General features: G+C 40.2%; 1 protein-coding gene across 5 annotated transcripts in view; it reads left to right on the plus strand.

Moving 5' to 3' along the window:
- The window catches only part of MARCHF8 (membrane associated ring-CH-type finger 8), a 144,473-nt gene that overhangs the window by 44,687 nt on the left and 78,626 nt on the right, over positions 1 to 21,160 (plus strand). For 4 of the 5 annotated variants that reach the window (XM_011749566.2, XM_071070029.1, XM_011749562.3 and 1 more), the window contains one exon: positions 12,641 to 12,820. In XM_011749566.2, coding sequence (XP_011747868.1) covers positions 12,719 to 12,820 — 102 coding nt within the window. In that variant the 5' untranslated portion in view covers positions 12,641 to 12,718. Of the gene's footprint in view, positions 1 to 10,538; positions 10,728 to 12,640; positions 12,821 to 21,160 lie in introns of those variants that run through there. The other variant, XM_011749563.3, reaches the window with a different exon arrangement.

Here is a 21,160-nt window from a genome sequence, read left to right on the forward strand (position 1 = left end):
CCAGTCTCGAACTCCTGTCCTAAAGTGGTCCTCCCATCTCAGCTTCCCAAGTAGCTGGGACTACAGGTGCAAGCCACTGCACCTGCTAATGCTCTAAATTACTCTAGGAGAGTTAAAAACTAACAAACTTCAGTCTTTTGTGTCTGGGTAAACTTTAGTCTGTGGGATGTATTTGTCTTATGATTTCTTCACTCTTGGTAATTGTATATATATTTTATGGTAGTTACTTTTTTTTTTTTTTTATTTGAGACAGGTTCTCCTTCTGTCACGCAGGCTGGAGTGTAGTTGTACGATCTTGGCTCACTGCAACCTCTGTCCCCTGGGCTCAAGTGATCCTCCCACCTGTCTCCCAAGTAGCTGATACCACAGGCGTGCACCACCATGCCCAGCAAATTTTTTTTTGTATTTTTAGTAGAGATGGGGTCTCACCATGTGGCCCAGGCTGGTCTCAAACTCCTGGAGCTTAAGCGATTCACTCACCTTGGCTTCCTAAAGTGTCAGGATTACAGGTGTGAGCCACCACTCCTGGCCTGCTTTATTCTTGTTGCATTAAAAAATTTCAGTTCATGGCCGGGCTTGGTGGCTCACGCCTGTAATCTCAGCACTTTGGAAGGCCGAGGTGGGCAGATTGCCTGAGGTCAGGAATTCGAGATCAGTCTGGCCAACATGGCTAAACCCCGTCTCTATTAAAAATGCAAAAAATTAGCCAGGCGTGGTGGCGTGCGCCTGTAATCCCAGCTACTCAGGAGGCTGAGGCAGGGCAATTGCTTGAACCAGGGAGGTGGAGGTTGCAGTGAGCCGAGATCACACCACTGCACTCAAGCCTGGGCAACAGAGAGAGACTCCTTTTCTCAAAACAAAAACAAAAACAAAGGTTAATTTTTATATTTTAAAAAGAACTCATTGTTTTTAAAGCTAATAGTTTTAACAGGCCAGCCCACATAACAAAATTTGTATCAGACTTGTTTTTAGTGGGTAACATACGGAGACCTTGTGGTGTTTCTCTGTCATCTTCCCTGAAATTTCTCAGAGCTTTCAAGTTTAATTTTGGTCTTCATTTCAGTAAAAGGCAGGAGCAGAGCAGTCTTTATAGCTTTATAGCTTAAGGTTAGCCTTGCTAACAAGTGGTTAAGTGATAGTGAGACAGAGGGTGAGATGTGATGTGGCAGGGGGAGCCTTCTTTCCTGGGTGAGTGGAGGGAAGAAGGCTTTGAGGTGATACTAGTGCAGTACCATATTTGGGCTCTCGTTTGACTATTTGATAGCAAGCTTCTGTAACTTGTTACTGTGTCCGGAATTGGTGGGTTCTCGGTCTCACTGACTTCAAGAATGAAGCCGCGGACCCTCGCGGTGAGTGTTACAGTTCTTAAAGATGGTGTGTCCGGAGTTTGTTCCTTCAGATGTTCAGATGTGTCTGGAGCTTCTTCCTTCTGGTGGGTTCGTGGTCTTGCTGTCAGGAGTGAAGCTGCAGACATTTGTGGTGTTACAGCTCTTAAAGGCAGCGCATCTGGAGTTGTTCGTTCTTCCTGGTGGTTTCGTGGTCTCACTGGCCTCAGGAGTGAAGCTGCAGACCTTCGCGGTGAGTGTTACAGCTCATAACTGCAGTGTGGACCCAAAGAGTGAGCAGCAGCAGCAGCAAGATTTATTGCAAAGAGCGAAAGAACAAAGCTTCCACAGTGTGGAAGGGGACCTGAGCGGGTTGCTGCTGGTTGGCTGGGGCAGCCTGCTTTTATTCCTTTATCTGGCCCCACCCACATCCTGCTGATTGGGCCATTTTACAGAGTTGATTGGTCTATTTTACAGAGAGCTGATTGGTCCAGTTTGACAGAGTGCTGATTGGTGCCTTTACAATCCTTGAGGTAGACACAGTCACAGAGTGCTAGTTAGCTAGATACAGGGTACCAGTTGGTGTCTTCACAAACCCTGAGCTAGACACAGAGTGCTGATTGGTATATTTACAATCCTTGAGCTAAAGAGAGTCACAGAGTGCTAGTCCTCCAAGTCTCCACTAGGTTAGCTAGATATAGAGTACCAACTGGTGTGTTCACAAACCTTGAGCTAGACACAGAGTGCTGACTGGTGTATTTACGATCCTCCGGCTACATATAAAAGTTCTCCAAGTCCCCATCCAGTTCAGGAGCCCAGCTGGCTTCACCCAGCAGATCCTGCACCAGGGCTGCAGGCTGAGCTGCCCGCTAGTCCTGAACCTCGCCTGCACTCCTCAGCCCTTGGGCTGTGGATGGGACTGGGTGCGGTGGAGTAGGGGGCGGTGCCTGTAGGGGAGCCCACCGCAGCAGGGGGAGGAGCTCAGACATGGCAGATTGCAGGTCTGGAGCCCTGCCCCGTGGGGAGGCACCTAGGGCCTGGCGAGAAATGGCTGGCCGGCAGCGCGGGGGACCTGGCACAACCTCCGCAGCTGCTGGCCTGGCTGCTAAGCCCCTCACTGCCCTGGGCCAGCGGTGCTGGCGGGCAGCTCCGTGTGCGAGCCCTCCGAGCCGGCCCCCACCCCCACCCCCACCCCCGCCAGAACTCAAACCGGCCCCCAGCTTAGCCTTCGTTCCCACTAGCTGCCTCTCCCTCCACACCTCCCCGCAAGCAGAGGGAAGAGGCTCTGGCCTCAGCCAGCTCAGAGAAGGGCTTCCAGGGTGCTGTGGCGGACTGAAGGGCTCCTCAAGCACCGCCAGAGTGGACCCGAGGCCTGAGGCTGAGGAGGCGCTGAGAGTGAGGGCTGCTAGCACATTGTCACCTCTCACTAACACCAGCAATTGGGTTTTTGACTCAAAGGTTGAAATTTCTCATCTATAACTTAGGAAACTTAAGTTTTCCTCTGTCTTAAAATGCTTTGATCAGTAATTCTAAACTACTTATACTTGTCATCTTTTAAAATTTTTCTTAAAGATACTTAGACTACATTCCGCTATATTTGAATTCCATTTCAATTTTCAACTAAGTGCAACGTGGTCAATCTGCTGCAGATATTTAAATCAATGGGTTTCTTCCCATTTAAAATGAATTGTACCAGGTTGACAAACATTGAATTTTTGTTAGTTGTTTCCAAATCTCCACTAGGGTACTTAATCAGGATTTGAGACACAGAGAACAGTGTTGCTTAATAGTTTGAGTTGCAAATGAAATTCTCAGCCCTTTTTGGCTGCTGTCTCAGAGAGATTGATCCAACCAGCATTTATTGAATAGATCTTATGTGATAGGCCACAGAAAGAGAGATACAAAGGTGAGCGAAATGAGATATGCTGCCTTTGGGGAGCTTACGGCTGAATAGGGGAGAAAGTCGTTAATTAAATAACTCAATAAATGTAACATTCTAACTGTGAACATTGTTAATGAAGTAGAGGTTCTTCATTGATCCTATAAAGAACTATGAATGTGGAATTTCCTCTGTCAGGATGGTCAGATGGTTGAGGAAGAATTAGCCTAGAAGGGGAAGGAAGAGTGTTGCAGGCAGAGAATACCATATAAATAGGCTGTGGTGGGAAGGTGCTGGGAGGTCTGAGGGGACTGAAGAAACACTGCTGTTGCTGGACTATAGAGAGAGGGGTAGTACAAAATGAGGTGGGATAGATACATAGGGCCTTGTAAGCTGTATTAAATGAGTATCTTGAGGTTTAATTTAGGCACCATAAAATTCACTTGTTACAAGTGTACAATTCAGTGATTAGTAAATTTGAAGCAGTGCAGCATCATTGTAATCCAGTTTGAGACATTTCCTTTGCCCCCAAAGTTCCCTCTTGCCCATTTGCAGGTCATATCATACCCACAACTACACCCAACATGAGGCAATCACTGATCTGCCTTCTCAGCTTTCTCAAGACACTTTATAAAAACAGAATTGTATAATATATAGTCTTTTGTGTCTGACTTGTTTCAATTTGCATAGTCTTTGAGGTTCATCCATGCTGTACTGTATATGATTGGTTTGTTCCTTTTAATTGCTGAATAGAATTTCATTGTATAGATAAGCCACATTTTTATCTATTCTTTAGTTGGTGGACATTTGGGATATTCCCAGTTTTGGGCTATTACGAGGAATGCCGCTATGCACTTTCATATGTGTGTCTTTGTGTGGACATATGTTTTCATATCTCTTGGATGAATTCCAAGGACTGCAGTTCCTGGGTCATATGATAAGTTTATGTTTAACTTTTCAAGAAACTGCCAGACTGTTTTCCGAGTATCTATACCACTTTATATTCTCACCAGAAATACATGAGAGATCTAATTTTTCTATATCAAACAATTAGTATTGACTGTCTTTTTGATTGGAGCCATTCTAGTGTTTTTGGTAGTAGCCATTCTGGGGGGGTATAGTGGTATATTATTGTGGTTTTAATTTGCAGCATCTTTTCGTGAGTTTATTAGCTATTCATATGTCTTCATTATTTTATTTTATTTTTTTGAGACAGGGTCTCATGCTGTTGCCCAGAATGGAGTATATTGCTCACTGTAGCCTCGAACTCATGGGCTCAAACCACCCTCTTGCCTCAGCCTCCCGAATGACTAGGACTACAGGCACATATATATGAGAGCCTGGCTGTCATATATCATCTTTGATGAAACGTCTGTTAATATATTTTGTTTATTTTAAAATTATGTTGTTTGTCTTATGTAGGAGTTCTTTATTCTAGATACAAGTCTTTTATCAGATATATGATTGTCAAGTATTTTTTCCCCAGTCGTTGGCTTATCTTTTGTTTTATTAATGGTATCTTTTAAAGTGCAAAAGTTTTGAATTCAATAAAGTCTGATTTATCAATATTTTCTTTTTAAATAACATCTGCAAAGGTGGGCATTCAAGCCAAAGTTATGGATTAAATCACCCAGGAAAAGGGAGCACAGAATGAGAATCAGAGAGGGTTAAATGAAACTTTGAGGAATCTCTGCATACAATGTCATACTATAGGAGATAGATCTGCAGAGGTGGAGATGGAGCAGGAGGAACACTAGGACGGTGTTAGGTCATTTAAGTCAAAAGAGTATTTTAAGACTAGGAAGAGAGTAAAAGTATCAAGTCAAATAACATGAGGGCTGCAAAACAATTTTTAGGCTTAATATGGAGAGCATTGTAGACCTTACTGTACAGAAGACAGATTGTAGTTAGTTGAAATGTGTATAGAAAGTGAGGAAATGTTGAATGTGAGTATAGACACCTTTTCCTAGAAAAGTAGTATAGATGGGACAGTAGCGGGATATGAATGAGGAGTCAAGTGAAGTTTTCTTGCTTTTTCAAATTTTTAATGAGACAAGGTAATCTCTTTATTATCTAAATAATGATCCAGGAATAATGCCACTTTTGGAAAGTGTGTGGCATTAGGTGTTGATCCATTTAAGGTCACATGAGTCTCATACCTGTTATTCTTTTTATACTTTCTCTCCGCTGAGTTCTTCAAAATATCTTCAAAATCTAAAAAATAAAAGTAATATGTGTACTAAAATACATGTAATAAAAGTAATACATTTCATTTTGAAAAATGAATTGTAAGCCCAAACTCTCTTATTCAAAACTCTAGGATTAGAAATATTTTGGAATTTAGAAATTCTCAGGTTTTTAGACAAGTAATCTGCTACATATACTGTAAATTATCAGATACTCCTATCGAGGCTTGGAGTAAGATGTCTTACTCAAATGCGCTATTTCTGCATTGAAGTATATGTAATATTTACACTAAGTAGCATAAGTATAGTTTTGAGTAGCTTCCTGTCAGTTCAGGTCAGGTTTTGGCCCCAAGGATTTCAATCAAGTTTTTTGTTGTTGTTGTTGTTGAGACGGAGTCTCACTCTGTTGCCCAGGCTGGAGTGCAGTGGGGCGGTCTTGGCTCACTGCAAGCTTTGCCTCCTGGGTTCACACCATTCTCCTGCCTCAGCCTCCCAAGTAGCTGGGACTACAGGTGCCCATCACCATGCCCGGCTAATTTTTTGTGTTTTTAGTAGAGACAGGGTTTCACCATGTTAGCCAGGATAATCTCCATCTCCTGACTTTGTGATCCGCCCGCCTTGGCCTCCCAAAGTGCTGGGATTACGGGCATGAGCCACCGCGCCTGGCCTAGGAGTTCAATTAAGTTTTAGTGTTAAATAAGAAAGGGTAGAGTGGTTTTTAAAAATTTTTAATTTTTGATAGTTTTCTGAATTTTAGAACTGTGATTAGGAACTTGGTGTACCCAATGTCCTAGAATGAAAAACAGTAGTCCTTTGCTCTGGTCCTCCACAGTCTAAAGCATTGTTGGAATGGGCAGAATCTTCCCCATAGGCAGCCGCATGTGTCTTCTGAGAGTTGCTCCCATGTTTTCAAATAATATGTTCATACTGTTTCTTGACTTACAAACATTAGCTATTATCTGTTGACTTCCTTTTTTACCCAACCTTCCCTCTTCCCATCCTCCCAATTTGGTTATCTCAGTGTTGCTTATATCATCGTAATGTTTACACTGTTGTCCATGTTGAAATTTGTACTGTTCATTTTAAAGCCAAATTATTACATTTTCTTTCTTCTATAGTTTTTGTTGTTGTTAGTAATTGCTTTATATTTTCACTTGCATAATTTTTATTATTCATATCGTTAGTTCTTTTTAGGTATCCATGATTTTACATGTCACTTCATCTTTGCTGTTGAGCTACCATGCCTGCCCCAAGATACAGGTTTTCTTATGTTAGGTATTGATATTGTATTTTAGCATTTATTTGTAGTACGTAATGACATAAATGACTGATTCTACAGGTTCTACATAATGTCATAAATGACATAAATGACTGATTCTCTCCATGTATGTTCATGTGTCTTGATATACTGGTGACTCCCAATATGCATTTGTGAACGTGTCTTTGGTTTCTTTCTTTCTTTTTTTTTTTTTTTGAGATGGAGTCTTGCTCTTGTTGCCCAGGCTGGAGTGCAATGGTGCATTCTCCGCTTACTGCAACCTCTGCCTCCCGGGTGCAAGTGATTCTTCTGCCTCAGCCTCTGGAGTAGCTGGGATTACAGGCCGCCACTACCACGCCCAGCTAATTTTTGTATTTTTAGTAGTGACTGGGTTTCACCACATTGGCCAGGCTGGTCTCAAACTCCTGACCTTGTGATCTGCCCGCCCTGGCTTCCCAAAGTGTTGGGATTACATGCGTGAGCCACCGCCTGGCCTATGTCTTTGGTTTCTTAAAGGCATGTGAAGCTCAGTCTGTCCACGTTGAGCTTACCTCCTTCCCCTGCTGCTTTTCTGTGCATCTCTGTCACATGGTTTCTGGAGTATACAGCCAGAAACCATGGGACAGTTTAGATCCCTCACTAGGTTATGTTAGTCCTGCTTTTCAAATGACCTCACTTCTCCCTCCATATCTACTGCCTTAAGTCTGGCTTTGATCATTCAGCGCTGATACCTAGAATTGATCTCCTCACTCCTTTTACTGCTTTTTCTCTTTCTGTTTCTGCTAGCTGCTGTGCATGGACTTCTCATTTTTTACATGAAATTTACTCCCTATAAAAACAGGCTTAGCTTCAAGTTGTTGATTCTAACAATGCCAGTCAGGATGTTAAGATACAATTTACAGCAGGGAGGAACAGGGTGCTGCTGGAGAGTCTGGCACCCTGCAAACAAGGGTACAGGGAGGCATGTGAACTCTTCCTGGGGTGGCCGTTCCTCTGAGACGCTGCAGCTGGCATTTGTCTTCTCCTAGCTCCCCACATTATTTGTCCAAAGCATTGTTGTTGGAATGGGCAGAATCTTCATTTATGTTGATCTCTGGAAAGAGCATAGAACAGTTTGACTGTGAAGCCATACTGGTTGTCTTCAGCATTGGCCTTTCCTACCACTCTCCTTTTAGGAAGGGGATGTCAACCTTGCTTCCTCTCAGAGTCAAGCTGCTTATGTATTACACATAAATGTTAGGATTCACGGTCCCAGTTGTATAAATCTGTGTTTGACTGAGGCATAGGGGGTCAGAAAATAGTTCTGGAAAAACAAAGCAAACCTGCAGGTTTTTGTAATGCAGTGAGAGAAATCACTGCAAATGCCTGGAAAAGCCTGCCGGCAGATGTGCTGATGTTAAGAGCACCTATGTTTCACTCTTGTCACCCAGGCTGGATTGCAGTGGTATGATCTCGACTCACTGCAACCTCTGCCTCCCGAGTTAAGCAATTCTTCTGCCTCAGTCTCCCAAGCAGCTAGGATTATAGGCACCCACTACCACACCTGGCTAATTTTTGTATTTTTAGTAGAGATGGGGTTTTGCCATGTTGACTAGGTCAAGAACTCCTGACCACAGGTGATCCACCCGCCTTGGCCTCCCAAGTGCTGGGATTACAGGCGTGAGCCATCGCACCCAGCCTGGACACAGTCTTATTTGATCTTCACAGAAACCCTGTGAACTGAGTGGACATGATTACCCTTCTCTTTTACAGATGAGGAGACCAAACAGCTTAGAAATGCATCAGTTTGCCCAACATCCACAATTAGAGCCAGGATTTGAACTTAGGTTTGTGATTGCTGACTTTGTACTCTTTCTATTGCCTTCTGATTGCTGACTTTGTACTCTTTCTATTGCCTTCTCAAAACTGGAAGGGTGAGTGAGATAGGGCAACAGTAGCCATCTCCTACTTAGGAGGCCTACTTAGCATAATTTTTTAAAGGTTCATCCATATTGTGGCATGTGTCAGTACTTTATTTCTTTTTATTGCTGAATATGATTCTGTTGAATGGGTATAGCTTATTTGATTTATCCATTCATCATATGATGGACATTTAGGTTGTGTCCACCTTTTGGCTATTATGAATAATGTGATACATTCATGGACAAGTTTTCGTGTGAGGAAATGTTTGCATTTCTCTTGGATGTGTATACCCTAGGAGTGAAGTTGTTGGGTCATATGATATTTAACATTTTGAGAAAGAGCCAGACTATTTTTCAAAACTGCTACATAGATCCCCACTAGCAGTATATGAGGGTTTCAGTTTCACAACATCCTTGCCAACACTTAACTGTTTGTCTTTAATTATGAACATAATTAAAGTAATATCTGATAGTTTTGATTTGTATTTCCATGATGGCTAATGATGTTGATTAACCCATTTTTCATTGGGTTATTTGTCTTTATTATTATTATTATTATTTTGGTGGAGATGGGGCCTCGGTATGTTTCATACACTGGTTTTGAACTCCTGGCCTGAAGCAGTCCTCCTACCTCAGCCTCCCAAAATGCTGAGATTATAGACGTGAACTACTTGCACCTGGCTTTGCCCTTATGTTATTGAGTCGTAAGAGAGTTCTTTATGTATTCTAGATACAAGTCCCTTATTACATATATGATTTGTAAACTTTTTCTTCTATTCTGTCATTTGTCTTTTACACTTTTTTTTTTTTTTTAAATAGAGGTTGAGTCTTGCTGTATTGCCCAGGCCATTCTTGAGTTCCTGGCCTCAAGATATTCTCTTGCCTTGGCCTCCCAAAGTTCTGGGATTATAGGTGTGAACCACTATGACTGGCTGTTTTTTCCCTTTCTCAGTGGTGTCTTTTGAAGCACAAAAGTTTTTATTTTGATGATGTGTAGTTTGTCTATTTTTTTCTTTGTGTAAGGAAGAGATCCAAATTTCTTTTGCATGTGGCTATCCAGTTGTCCCAGCACCATTTGTTGAAAACAGTACTCTTTCCCTAAGGAGTGATCTTGGCACCCTTCTTGAAAATCAGCTGACTATAGATACGTGGGTTTATTTCTGAACTCTAAATTCTATCCCATTGATATATCTATTCTTATTCCAGTACCACAGAGTCTTGATTACTGTTCCTTTGTCGTAAGTTTTGCAGTCTGGAAATGTGAGCTCTCCAACTTTGTTCTTCTTTTTCGAGATTGTTTTGGCAGATCTGAGTCCCTTGAATTTTATATAAATTTTCAAATCAGCTTGCCAAATTTCTGTAAAGAAGTCAGCTCAGTTTTTGATAGAGATTGCTTTGACTCTCTGTATCAACTTGGGAAGAATTGCCATTTTAACAATATTAAGTATTTTGATCCATGAACATGGGGATCCATTTCTAGTTTCCTCAACAACCAGCTTTGGCAGTATCTCTTCTAGATGTGGATGTTCATATTAGGTGTGCTGTATTTTGCAAGTTAGCATTAGTCAAATTGAAGCCCTCATGCCTGGATTGTCAGGCATAGTGCTGAGGTTTAACTGTTACTCTTATGTAAAGATTAATTTAGTTGATATAAAAGATGTCTGGAAATTATGCAAAGAAAATAATGTGAGTAATATATGATTATACTCTTCATGTGAGTCTTCACATAAAAAATGGTATGGCCTGCTTTATGGTTTGTTTGTAAACTCATTTTTATCCTAAATACGTCTGGCATAGGAGAGAGATTGTAAGTCTGTTGCCTTGTGGTGGTGGTACATATCAGAAGACTAACTTTAGTGGTAGTGAGGAGGGATGTCCTTCAAAACTGCAAAAATTTTGAGACCCTCTCGCATCTGTGTTTCCGTGCCATAAATAGCCCTTCTCAGGCTTGTCATGGGCATGTACCAATGATGTAATAATGATGATTATATGAGAAGCACCACAGGTAGCTACTGGCATGATAGGTATAGGGCTCTGGGTATGGTCAGTTTGACTAAGTATTCCAAGAGGCCCCATGGAGTTTGTCATCTGTAACAGAGGACTTTAGTGCATTAGTGATGAAAAAACTGCTTACCACTGCCTATTGTGATCTCTCAGGGAGTACAAGGCAGCTCCGCAGTAAGTGCCTCTTGTCTTGTGTGATGTGCTTGAATACAAACATTCAGACTGTTTCTTGGGCACAGGAGTGCTCCATCTTCCTCATCAAAGGCTTGAAATAGAGTAGATGGTGTGTGATATCTGGACACTAACATCACCTATTCTATTTTCCTTTTTTTGTTATTATTATCAATGATCACTCACCTGCTTACTGTAAAACTAGACTTTATAAACAGATTATTGTTTTAGCTAATTTTCTTCTATGTGTTGATCCCTCCCAGTTTTTGTTCCTTTTGGTTGTTCATTGATTCTAGAGTTTTGTGAAGGAAGCCATTTTGTGAGTCTTGGTGCTCCTCTGCTTGCTTAGGGACACTACCAAGAGTTGGCACCAGTCTTACAAACGCCTACGTTTGATCCAGAGTAGAGTTTTGGGAGAGGTAGAGTAAGTGACTGCTTATCAAATGTGACCTTGGGGTTGTCAGGCCCTGTTGTTTACCCTGCATTTTCCTACTGCCTCACTTGTCCCCACCCCCTATCCCACCACATGGTTAATAAATGAAAATCTCCAAATTCAAGATTCATTCTTTTGGTTGAAGGCTTCCATTTTCTGTTAAAATTTGAACAAAATGAAACATTTTACTACATTAAATCGTCTGGATAATTTACATTTAACTGGTTTTGTATACAGAGTTGGATAGATCTCAGTTGGTAAGTGGGGAGAGAGAACAACACACAAGTCAATTATTAGACATTTTGGGGGATGCGTAAGAGAAAACCAGAAAAAGGGCAGAGGTACCTGGAATCACTGAAGACATCTTATGCATACACTGTTATTTTACCTAAAGGCAGCCTTTCTCATGGTTCTCAGGAATGTCATGGTGACCCTTCATATTCTCTAGGAAACCCTTTACAGCAGTATTTGGCAAACTACAGTCTTGTGGGCCAAATCTAGCCTGCTGCCTATTTTTGTAAATAAAGTTTTATTGGTACATAACTACTCTCATTCATTTACTCTCTCTCTCTTTTTTTTTTTTTTTTTTTTTTGAGACGGAGTCTTGCTCTGTTGCCCAGGCTGGAGTACAGTGGTGCGATCTCGGCTCACTGCGAGCTCTGCCTCCTGGGTTTGTGCCATTCTCCTGCCTCAGCCTCCTGAGTAGCTGGGACTACAGGTGCCTGCCACCATGCTAGGCTAATTTTTTGTATTTTTAGTAGAGACGGGGTTTCACCGTGGTAGCCAGGATGGTCTTGATCTCCTGACCTTGTGATTCGCCTGCCTCGGTCGCCCAAAGTGCTGGGATTACAGGCATGAGCCACTGCACTTGGCCCATTTACACACTCTCTATGGGTGCTTTCATGCCACAGTGGCAGAGTTAATTAGCTGGAACAGACTTGGACCACAGTGCCTAAAATATGTATCTTGCGCTTTATAGGAAATGTTTGCCAACAGCTCATGTAAAGTCTATACTTTTGGAAGGTTAAGTATGGATCATAGATATCTTGAATTTAATTTGGACTTCCTAACCTCTGATCTCACCATTATGTGGACTCACAGGCAGTGGTTTTTAAGGAAAGATCACTGCTTATTTCAGGACAAATGCTTGGTCGTGATAAAAAAAGTTTAACTTCAAAAATATTCTTAAAATAAATGATGTCACTGCTTTGTTTTAAACCTAAGTAGCCAATGGAAGATTAATCTCTGATTATATGTGTACATGATCCACCTGCCTCTTTCAGATGGTGCCATCTTATTATGAGAAATGTTAGAATTTTCCCCTTAGACATTCATCTTCTATTGTTTTTGAAGACCAAACATTTATGTCACCATAACTTATTTAAATATACATATGAATATAAATATAAAATGGTAAGCTCACTCTTGGAAATTTAAAGTGTTGTAGCTGAGTTATGTTTATTCTCTCTTCATTTTCTCTCAGCTTGAAATCCATGGCCCAAAATGACTCTACCAGTGGAGACTCTCTTCTGTGAAGACAACGACCAGATAGAAGGTTGGGATGAGCATGCCACTGCATCAGATCTCTGCCATTCCATCCCAGGATGCCACCTCTGCTAGAGTCTACAGAAGTAAGACCAAAGAAAAGGAGAGGGAAGAACAGGTACTGGGAGAATATCTTTTTTAGTTTCATTACTTTTATTAAATTTTTATTAAAGATGACCTAGAACAATGCTTAAACTCTAAAGGTCAGGTTTTCTCTGTTAATATACTGATAAGCACACAAATAGTTGTACTCAGAAGGAATTGTCTTTTTGTAGATTTCTAGGTTTTCAAATTTTGGTGTAAACTATTATGCTTATAAATGGTTATAAATGACTTACCTTCATCGGTTAAATCTGCCTGATTATTTTTGATTAATCACTGTGACTAAGTTCTTTGGATTCTCAGAACATGATGCTGCTAGTTCCCTATTCATTGTAGTGTGAAATTGGACACCAGATGGCTGGAATTTCTTAATGTGTGTCTTAGTCTGCCCTAGTGGCTGTAACAAAATGCCATAGCCTGGGTGGTTTAAATAACAAGCATTTATTTCTCAGAGTTCTGGAGGCTGAAGTCTGAGATTAGGGTGCCAGCATGGTTGGATTCTGGTGAGGTCTTACTTCCTGACTTATAAACAGCTGCCTTCTTGCTGTGTCCTCACATGGCATGGAGAGAGGAAGGAAGCAAGCTGTCATGTGGCTGTTCATACAGGAGAACTGATCCCATGGAGAGGGTTCCACCCCTAGGACCTAATTGTCTCCTCCAGGCCCCACCTCCAAATACCATTACATTACGGATTAGAGTTCCAGCATAAAAATTTTGTGGGAAACATAAACATTTAGTCCATAGCAGTGTGTGTAAGAGGAAGCTATGCAAACTTGTTTGGAATAGAAAAAGGAAAATGTCCAACGGTGAGGCCAGGAAGAGAGATTCTTTCTGATATACACCCTCACTGCAGGTTTACTGTAGGTGGATATTTAATAAAGCCTTATTGAATGTATCTATTTGATGGGATTTTTAAGGTCTAAATAAATAGCATTAATCAATTATTTGTAGAATGGGGATTTTGATTGGTATTGGGAAGAAAGAGAAACTATTCTGTCTCACCTTAGTGTGGGGATATTTTGAACACCCAGTGGCAGCCTGACAATTCAGGGTGTCGTGGAGCCCAGATGAGGTGGCAGAAGTGGAAGAGCAGTTGAACCAGGAACTTACAGGACCTCATGAGAGCTTCAGCAGCAGTGGCACAGGATGAAAATAGTGGTTGTGTTTCTAGGGTCTCAAATGTGGTATCAGGATTGATTTGAAAGGTAAATTTTTGTCCAGTGGAGTCTATTTGTATTTATGCAGCTTTTCCTGGCACAGGTTCAACCCAAAATCTTTTGCTATGATTTCTGATCCTCCTGTGCTTGGGAGATATTACTCCTGAATCCTGTAAGAAGAGCGAACCCTTGCATTTTACTTAGATGCAAATAATCCACTTGTTTGCTTAGTCTAATCTGTTAACACACCCTCGCTGAAGCCCATAACTGTAATCTTCTACAGAGGGTTGATGACTTTTATACAGTTGTCAATACAGTTGATGAATGACTGAACGAATGAATGAATGAATATGAATTAAGTTTCAGTGATATGGGATCATGTCACTGTGGAGATGATCTATTATTATTATTATTTTTTTTTTGAGATGGAGTCTTGCTCTGTCCCCCAGGCTGGAGTGCAGTGGCACGATCTCAGCTCACTGCAAGCTCTACCTCCTGGGTTCACGCCATTCTCTTGCCTCAGCCTCCCGAGTAGCTGGGACTACAGGCACCTGCCACCACGCCCGGCTAATTTTTTGTATTTTTAGTAGAGACGGGGTTTCACCGTGTTAGCCAGGATGGTCTTGATCTCCTGACCTCGTGATCTGCCTACCTCGGCCTCCCAAAGTGCTGGGATTACAGGCGTGAGCCACTGCGCCTGGCGAGATGATCTATTATTTCAAATACAGTATGAGAACCTTACAATAGTATACTTTCATTTCTTTCCTTCTGGCCTTTTCATTATTGTCTTTTAATAAATTTTAAACCCTAGAATATATTTTTAAAGAAATACTTTAAATAATTTTCTTTTAAATAATAGTAGATTCATGTACTCAGGTAATTACCATTTCTGGTGTATTTCCATATATCATTTTTCTTTTGTCTAAAGGACTTTAGCATTTCTTACAGTGTGAGTTGGCTGACAGTGACTTCTTTCAGCTTTATTTAAAAAATATTTTTTATTTGTTGCTTGCATTCTGAAGTTGTGTTTGTGGATCAGTGGGTTTACAGTTTTCGTAGAATTTGGAGCTTTTTGGCTATTCTTCAGATACTTTTTCTGTCCCCTCATTCTTTATTTGGGGACTCCATTATACACATTGACTGGCTTAAAGTTGTCCACTGCTGCACTTTTAATTTTTTAAGGTTATTTTTTTTCCTGCATTTTATTTTGGATATTCCAATTACTTTGTATATAATTTCATTAATATTTTCTTTTTCCATATCTACTCTGCCAGTAATTCCATCTTTTGTATTTTTCATCTCAGACATGTTTTTATCACTAGACATTTGGCTTGGATCTTTTTTATATCTTCCATGTCTCTATTCAACTTTTTTAGCATATGAAATAACAGCTATAATGACAGTTTTAGTGCTCTTTTCTGTCATTGCTGGCATGTGTGACTATTCTGAGTTTGCTTTTGTCCCTCACTTGATAACTTCAGTCAGTTTTATTTTCATTTTTGTTGTTATTTTTTTGCTTATTTTTTTTTTTTTTTTTTTTTTTGAGACAGAGTCTCGCTGTGTCGCCCAGGCTGGAGTGCAGTGGCCGGATCTCAGCTCACTGCAAGCTCTGCCTCCCGGGTTTTTACGCCATTCTCCTGCCTGAGCCTCCCGAGTAGCCGGGACTACAGGCGCCTGCCACCTCGCCCGGCTAGTTTTTTTGTATTTTTTAGTAGAGACGGGGTTTCACCGTGTTAGCCAGGATGGTCTCGAACTCCTGACCTCGTGATCCGCCCGTCTCGGCCTCCCAAAGTGCTGGGATTACAGGTTTGAGCCACCGCGCCCGGCATTTTTGCTTATTTTTGAGTACAGATCTTGCTCTGTTGTCCAGGGTAGCATGCAGTGGCATGATCACAGCACACCGCAGCCACAAACTCCTGGTCTCTAATGATCCTCCTGCCTCAACATCCCAAGTAGCTGGGACTATAGACCAGCTATATGTATATGGCCTGGATAAGTTTTTCTTTCATTTTGTAGATTCCGGGTCTTGCTATTGCACAGGCTGGTCTCAAACTCCTGGGCTTAAGCAGTCCTCCCATCTTGGCCTCCCAAATTGCTGGGACTGCAAGTGTGAGCCACTGCACCTGGCCCAGTTTCGTTTTTAAGTAAAAATTTACTTTAGACTAGTTTTAGATTTATAGAAAAATTGTTAAGCTAGGATGGAGTATTTTCATATACCCAACACCCAGTTTCTCATATTGTTGTTATTTATAGATTTAGTACAAGTGCAGTGTTGTTACACAGATACATTGCATAGTGGTAAATATCACCTTAATAGTGTACATAAACGCCCATGAGGTAATTTCTCGTCCCTCACCCACTCCCATCCTCCCACCTTTCTGAGTCTCCAGTGTTATTATTTCACTCTGTATGCCCCTGTGTACACATTTTTCAGCTCCCACCTGTAAGTGAGAATATGAGCTATTTGACTTGCTCTTTCTGAGTTATTTCACTTAAGATAGTTACCTCCAGTTCTATCCATGTTGCTGCAAAAAACATGAATTCTTTTTTTTTTTTTTTATATAGCTGAGTAGTATTCCATGGTGTGGATTACTTTATCCAGTCATCCGTTGATGGACACTTAGATTGATTTTATATTTTTGCTATTGTGAGTAGTCATGCAATAAATATTTGAGTGCAGGTATCTTTTTGATATAATGATTTCTTTCCCTTTGGATAGATCGCCAGTAGTGAGATCACTGGATCAAGTGGTATTTCTATTAGTTCTTTGAGATGTCTCCATATTTTTTTTCCATAGAAGCTGTACTCGTTTACACTCCCAACAACAGTCTATGAACATTCCCTTTTATCTGCATCCTTGCCAACATCTGTTACTGATTTTTTTGACACTTGAATGATAGCCATTCTGACTGGTGTGAAATGGTATTTCATTGCTTTTATTTGCATTTCCCTGGTTATTAGTGATGTTCAACTTTTTAAATGTTTCTTGGCCATTTGTATGTCATCTTTTGCAAAATATGTGTTCATGCCCTTTGCCCATTTTTTAATAAGGTTATTTTTTTCTTGTTGAGTTGAGTTCCTTATAGAGTCTACAGATTAGCCTTTTGTAAGATATATAGTTTGCACATATTTTCTCCTGTTCTGTAGATTGTCTGTTTTCTCTATTGATTACTTATTTGCTGTGTAGAAGCTTTTTATTTTAATTAAGTCCCATTTGTCTGTTTGCATTTTTGTAGCTTTCTTTTTGAGGTCCTAGGCATGAATTCTTTGTCTTAGACCAATGTCCAGAAGAGTTTTTCGTAGGTTTTCTTCTAGAATCTTTATAGTTTCCGGTCTTTCAGGTCTTTATACTTTCAGGTTTTTAATCCATCTTGAGTTGATTTTTGTTTATGGTGAGACATACGGGTCCAGTGTTATTCTTCCGTGTATGGTTACCCAGTTCTCCCAAGTACCACATATAGAATAGGGTGTTCTTCCACTAGTGTATGTTTTTGTTGACTTTGATGGAGACCATTTGACTGTAGGCATGTGTCTTTAATTTTGGGTTCTGTAATCTGTTTCATTGATCTACATGTCTGTTTTTATAATAGTTTTGGTTATTATAGCCTTATAGTACAATTTGAAAGTCAAGTAATGTGATGCCTCAAGTATTGTTCTTTTTGCTTACCATTGCTTTGGCCATTCAGGCTCTTTTCTGGTTCCATATGTATTTTAGGATTGTTTTTTCTAATCCAACGATGTTAGTATTTTTATAGGAATTGCATTGAATCTGCAAATTTCTTTGGGTAGTATGGTCATTTTAATGATACTGATTCTTCTAACCCATGATCATGTTTGTGTCATATGCGATTTCTTTTATCAATGTTTTGTAGTTTTTCTTGTAGAGATTTTTCACATCCTTGGTTGAGACTATTCCTGGGTATTTTATTATTTTTTGGTAGCTATTGTAAATGGGATTGACTTCTTGGTTTGGTTCTTGATTTGGTTCTCAGCTCGATTATATTATTGTTGTATAGAAATGCTACTGATTCCTCCTCTCAACAAAAAATACAAAAATTAGCTGGGTATGGTGGCACGTGCCTCTAGTCCCAGTAACTTGGGATGCTGAGGTGGGAGGATCACGAGCCCAGGAGGTCGAGGCTGCAGTGAGCTGTGACCGCGCCACTGCACTCCAGCCTGGGTAGCAGAGTGAGACCCTGTTTCAAATACAAACAAACCTCAACTAAACAAAAGAAATACTACTGATTTTTGTAGGTCGATTTTGTATCCTGAAACTCTACTGAATTAATCAAATTTAGGAGTGTTTTGGAGGAGTCTTAGGGCTTTCCAGGTATAAAATGATACCATCAGCAAACAGAGATAGTTTAACTTCCTCTTTTACAATTTAGATGTCTTTTCTTTCTTTCTTTCTTTCTCTTGCCTTACTGCTCTGGCCCGATAGGACTTTTAGTACTGTGTTGAATAAGAGTGGCCAGAGTGGAGATCCTTGTCTTGTTCCATTTCTCAAGGGGAATGCTTTCAACCTTTCCCCATTCAGTATGATGTTGGCTGTGGGATTCTTGTATATGGGTTTTATTATTTTGAGGTATGTTCTTACTACACCAAGTTGTTGAGTGATTTTTATCATGAAAGGATGCTGAATTTTATCAAATGCTTTTTCTGTGTCTATCGAGATAATAGTATGGTTTTTGTTTTTAATCCTGTTTATGTGGCAGATCACATTTATTGATTTTTGTGTGTTAAACCATACTTGTATCCCTGGAATATAACCCACTTGATTGTGGTGTACTATCTTTTTTGATGTGCTGTTGGATTTGGTTTGCTAGTATTTTCTTGAGCGTTTTTGCATCTGTTTTCATTAGGGGTATTGATTGATTCTGTTTCTGTTTTTGTGTGTCCTTGCTTGGATTTGGTGTTATGGTGATACTGGCTTCATAGAATGAGTTAGAGAGGATTTTCTTCAATTTGGGGGAACAGTGTCAATAGGATTGGTACCTGTTCTTCTGCTCCTGGTAGAATTTGGCTGTGAATTCAGCGGCTCCTGGGGATTTTTGTTGTTGGGAGATTTTTAAAAAAATTTTTATTACTGGTTAAGTCTTCTTACTGGTTATTGGTCTCTTCAGGTTTTCCTTTTCTTCTCGGTTCATTCCTGAGAGGATGTGTGTCTTTAGGAATTTACCCATTTCATCTAGGTTTTCTAGTTCGCGAGTGTAGAGATGTTCATAGTAGACTCTGATAATCTTTTGTATTTTTGTGGTATCATTTGTAATGTCTTTTTCATTTCTGATTGTGCTTATTTGAATTGTCTTCTTGGTTAGTGTAGCTAGTAGTCTGTCAATTTTGTTTATCTTTTCAGTGAAGCAACTTTTTGTTTCTTTGTCTTTTGGGTTTTTATGAACTGAATTTCACTTAGTTCTGCTCTTCATAATTTCTTTTCTTCTGCTAGCTTTGGTTTGGTTTGTTCTTGTTTTTCTAGTTCCTTGAGGTGCTATGTCAGGTTAGCTTGTGGTCTGTTTTTTTAATTTAGGCATTTAACACTATAAACTTTTCTTTCTTGAATCTGTTTACGGTCAGCACTATCAGCTTTTGCTGTATTCCAGAGGTTTTGGTATGTTGTGTCTATACTTTTATTTGTTTAAAAAATTTTTAAACTTCCATCTTAATTTCATCACTGACCCAAAAACCATCCAGGAGCAGGTTAATTTCCATGTATTTGTATAGATTTGAGAGTCCTTCTTGGAATTGACTTTAGGTTTTTTTCACTGTAGTCTGAGAAGCCACTTGAAATGATTTCAGTTTTTTAAAAATTTATTGAGACTTGCTTCATTTCTTAAGATGAGGTCTGTCTTGGAGAATGTTGCACATGCTAATAAGAAGAATGAATATTCCGTGATTGTTGGGTAGCTTGTTGTATAAACATCTGTTAGGTCTATTTGTTCTATAGTCCAAATTAAATCCAGTGGGTTTTTTTTTTTTCTTCTGTCTCAGTGTTCTGTCTAGTGCTGTCAGTGGGGTGTTGAAGTCCCGTCTTGTGCTATGAAGGAATGCCCAAGGCTGGGTAATTTATAAATGAGATGTTTATTTGGCTCACCATTCTGTAGACTGTACAAGAAGCACAGTGCTAGCATCTGCTCTGGTGAAGCCTCAGGATACTTTTACTCATGGTGGAAGACAGAGAGGAGCCAGTATATCACTTGACTAGAAGGAGCATGACAGAAGGAGGAAGCGCCAGACTCTTTTAAACAACCAGCTTTTGTGTAAACTAATAGAGCAAGAACTCATTCATTACTACAGGGATGACACCAAGCCATTCATGAGGGATCTGCCCCCATGACCCAAACACCTCCCACTAGGACCCACCTCCAACATAGGGTTTCACCTTACAACATGAGATTTGGAGGGGACAAACATCCTATATCTCCCACTATTATTGCATTGCTTTCTAGCTCTTTTCTTAGGTCTAGTAGTATTTGCTTTATGAATCTGGGTGTTCTGGTGTTGGGTATATACATATATAAGATTGTTATCCTGTTGAATTGATCTGTTTATTATTATATAATTACTTCTTTTGTCTTCTGTTACTGTTGTTGATTTATATTGTCTGTTTTATCTGATGTAAGTATAGCTACTCCTGCTTGCTTTTGGTTTCTTTTTGTGTGGAATATCTTTTTTCACCCCTTTGCCTTGAGTTGATAAGTATCTTTACAAATTAGATGGTTTTTTTTTTTTTGGTAAGCAGCATATGATTGGATTATAGTTTTAAAATCCATTTAGTGGATCTATATCTTTTTTTTTTTCTTAAGAGACAGGATCTTGCTCTGTTGCCCAGGTTGGAAACTTGTGGGGTCAAGCGATCCTTCTGCCTCAGTCTCCCATGCAGCTGTTACTACAGGTGTGGCACAATGCCCAGCTAATTAAAAAAAAACTTTGTCACTGTGTTGTTCAGGCTGGTCTTAAGCTCCTGGTCTCGAGTTATCCTTCCCCCTTGGTCTCCCAAGGTGCTAGGATTACAGATGTGAGCCACTGTGCCTGGCCCCAATCTGTATCTTTTAAATGGTGCATTTAATCCATTTACATTCAAAGTTGATAGGTGAAGATTTGTTTCTGTCATAATTTGATCTAGTTGCTTTATAGTCTTATGCATGTAGTTGTTTTTTAAGACCTATGAGTTTTATACTTTTGTGTGTTTTATGATGGCA

This window comes from Macaca nemestrina, chromosome 9, assembly GCF_043159975.1.
Source record: "Macaca nemestrina isolate mMacNem1 chromosome 9, mMacNem.hap1, whole genome shotgun sequence".
NCBI lineage: Eukaryota > Metazoa > Chordata > Mammalia > Primates > Cercopithecidae > Macaca > Macaca nemestrina.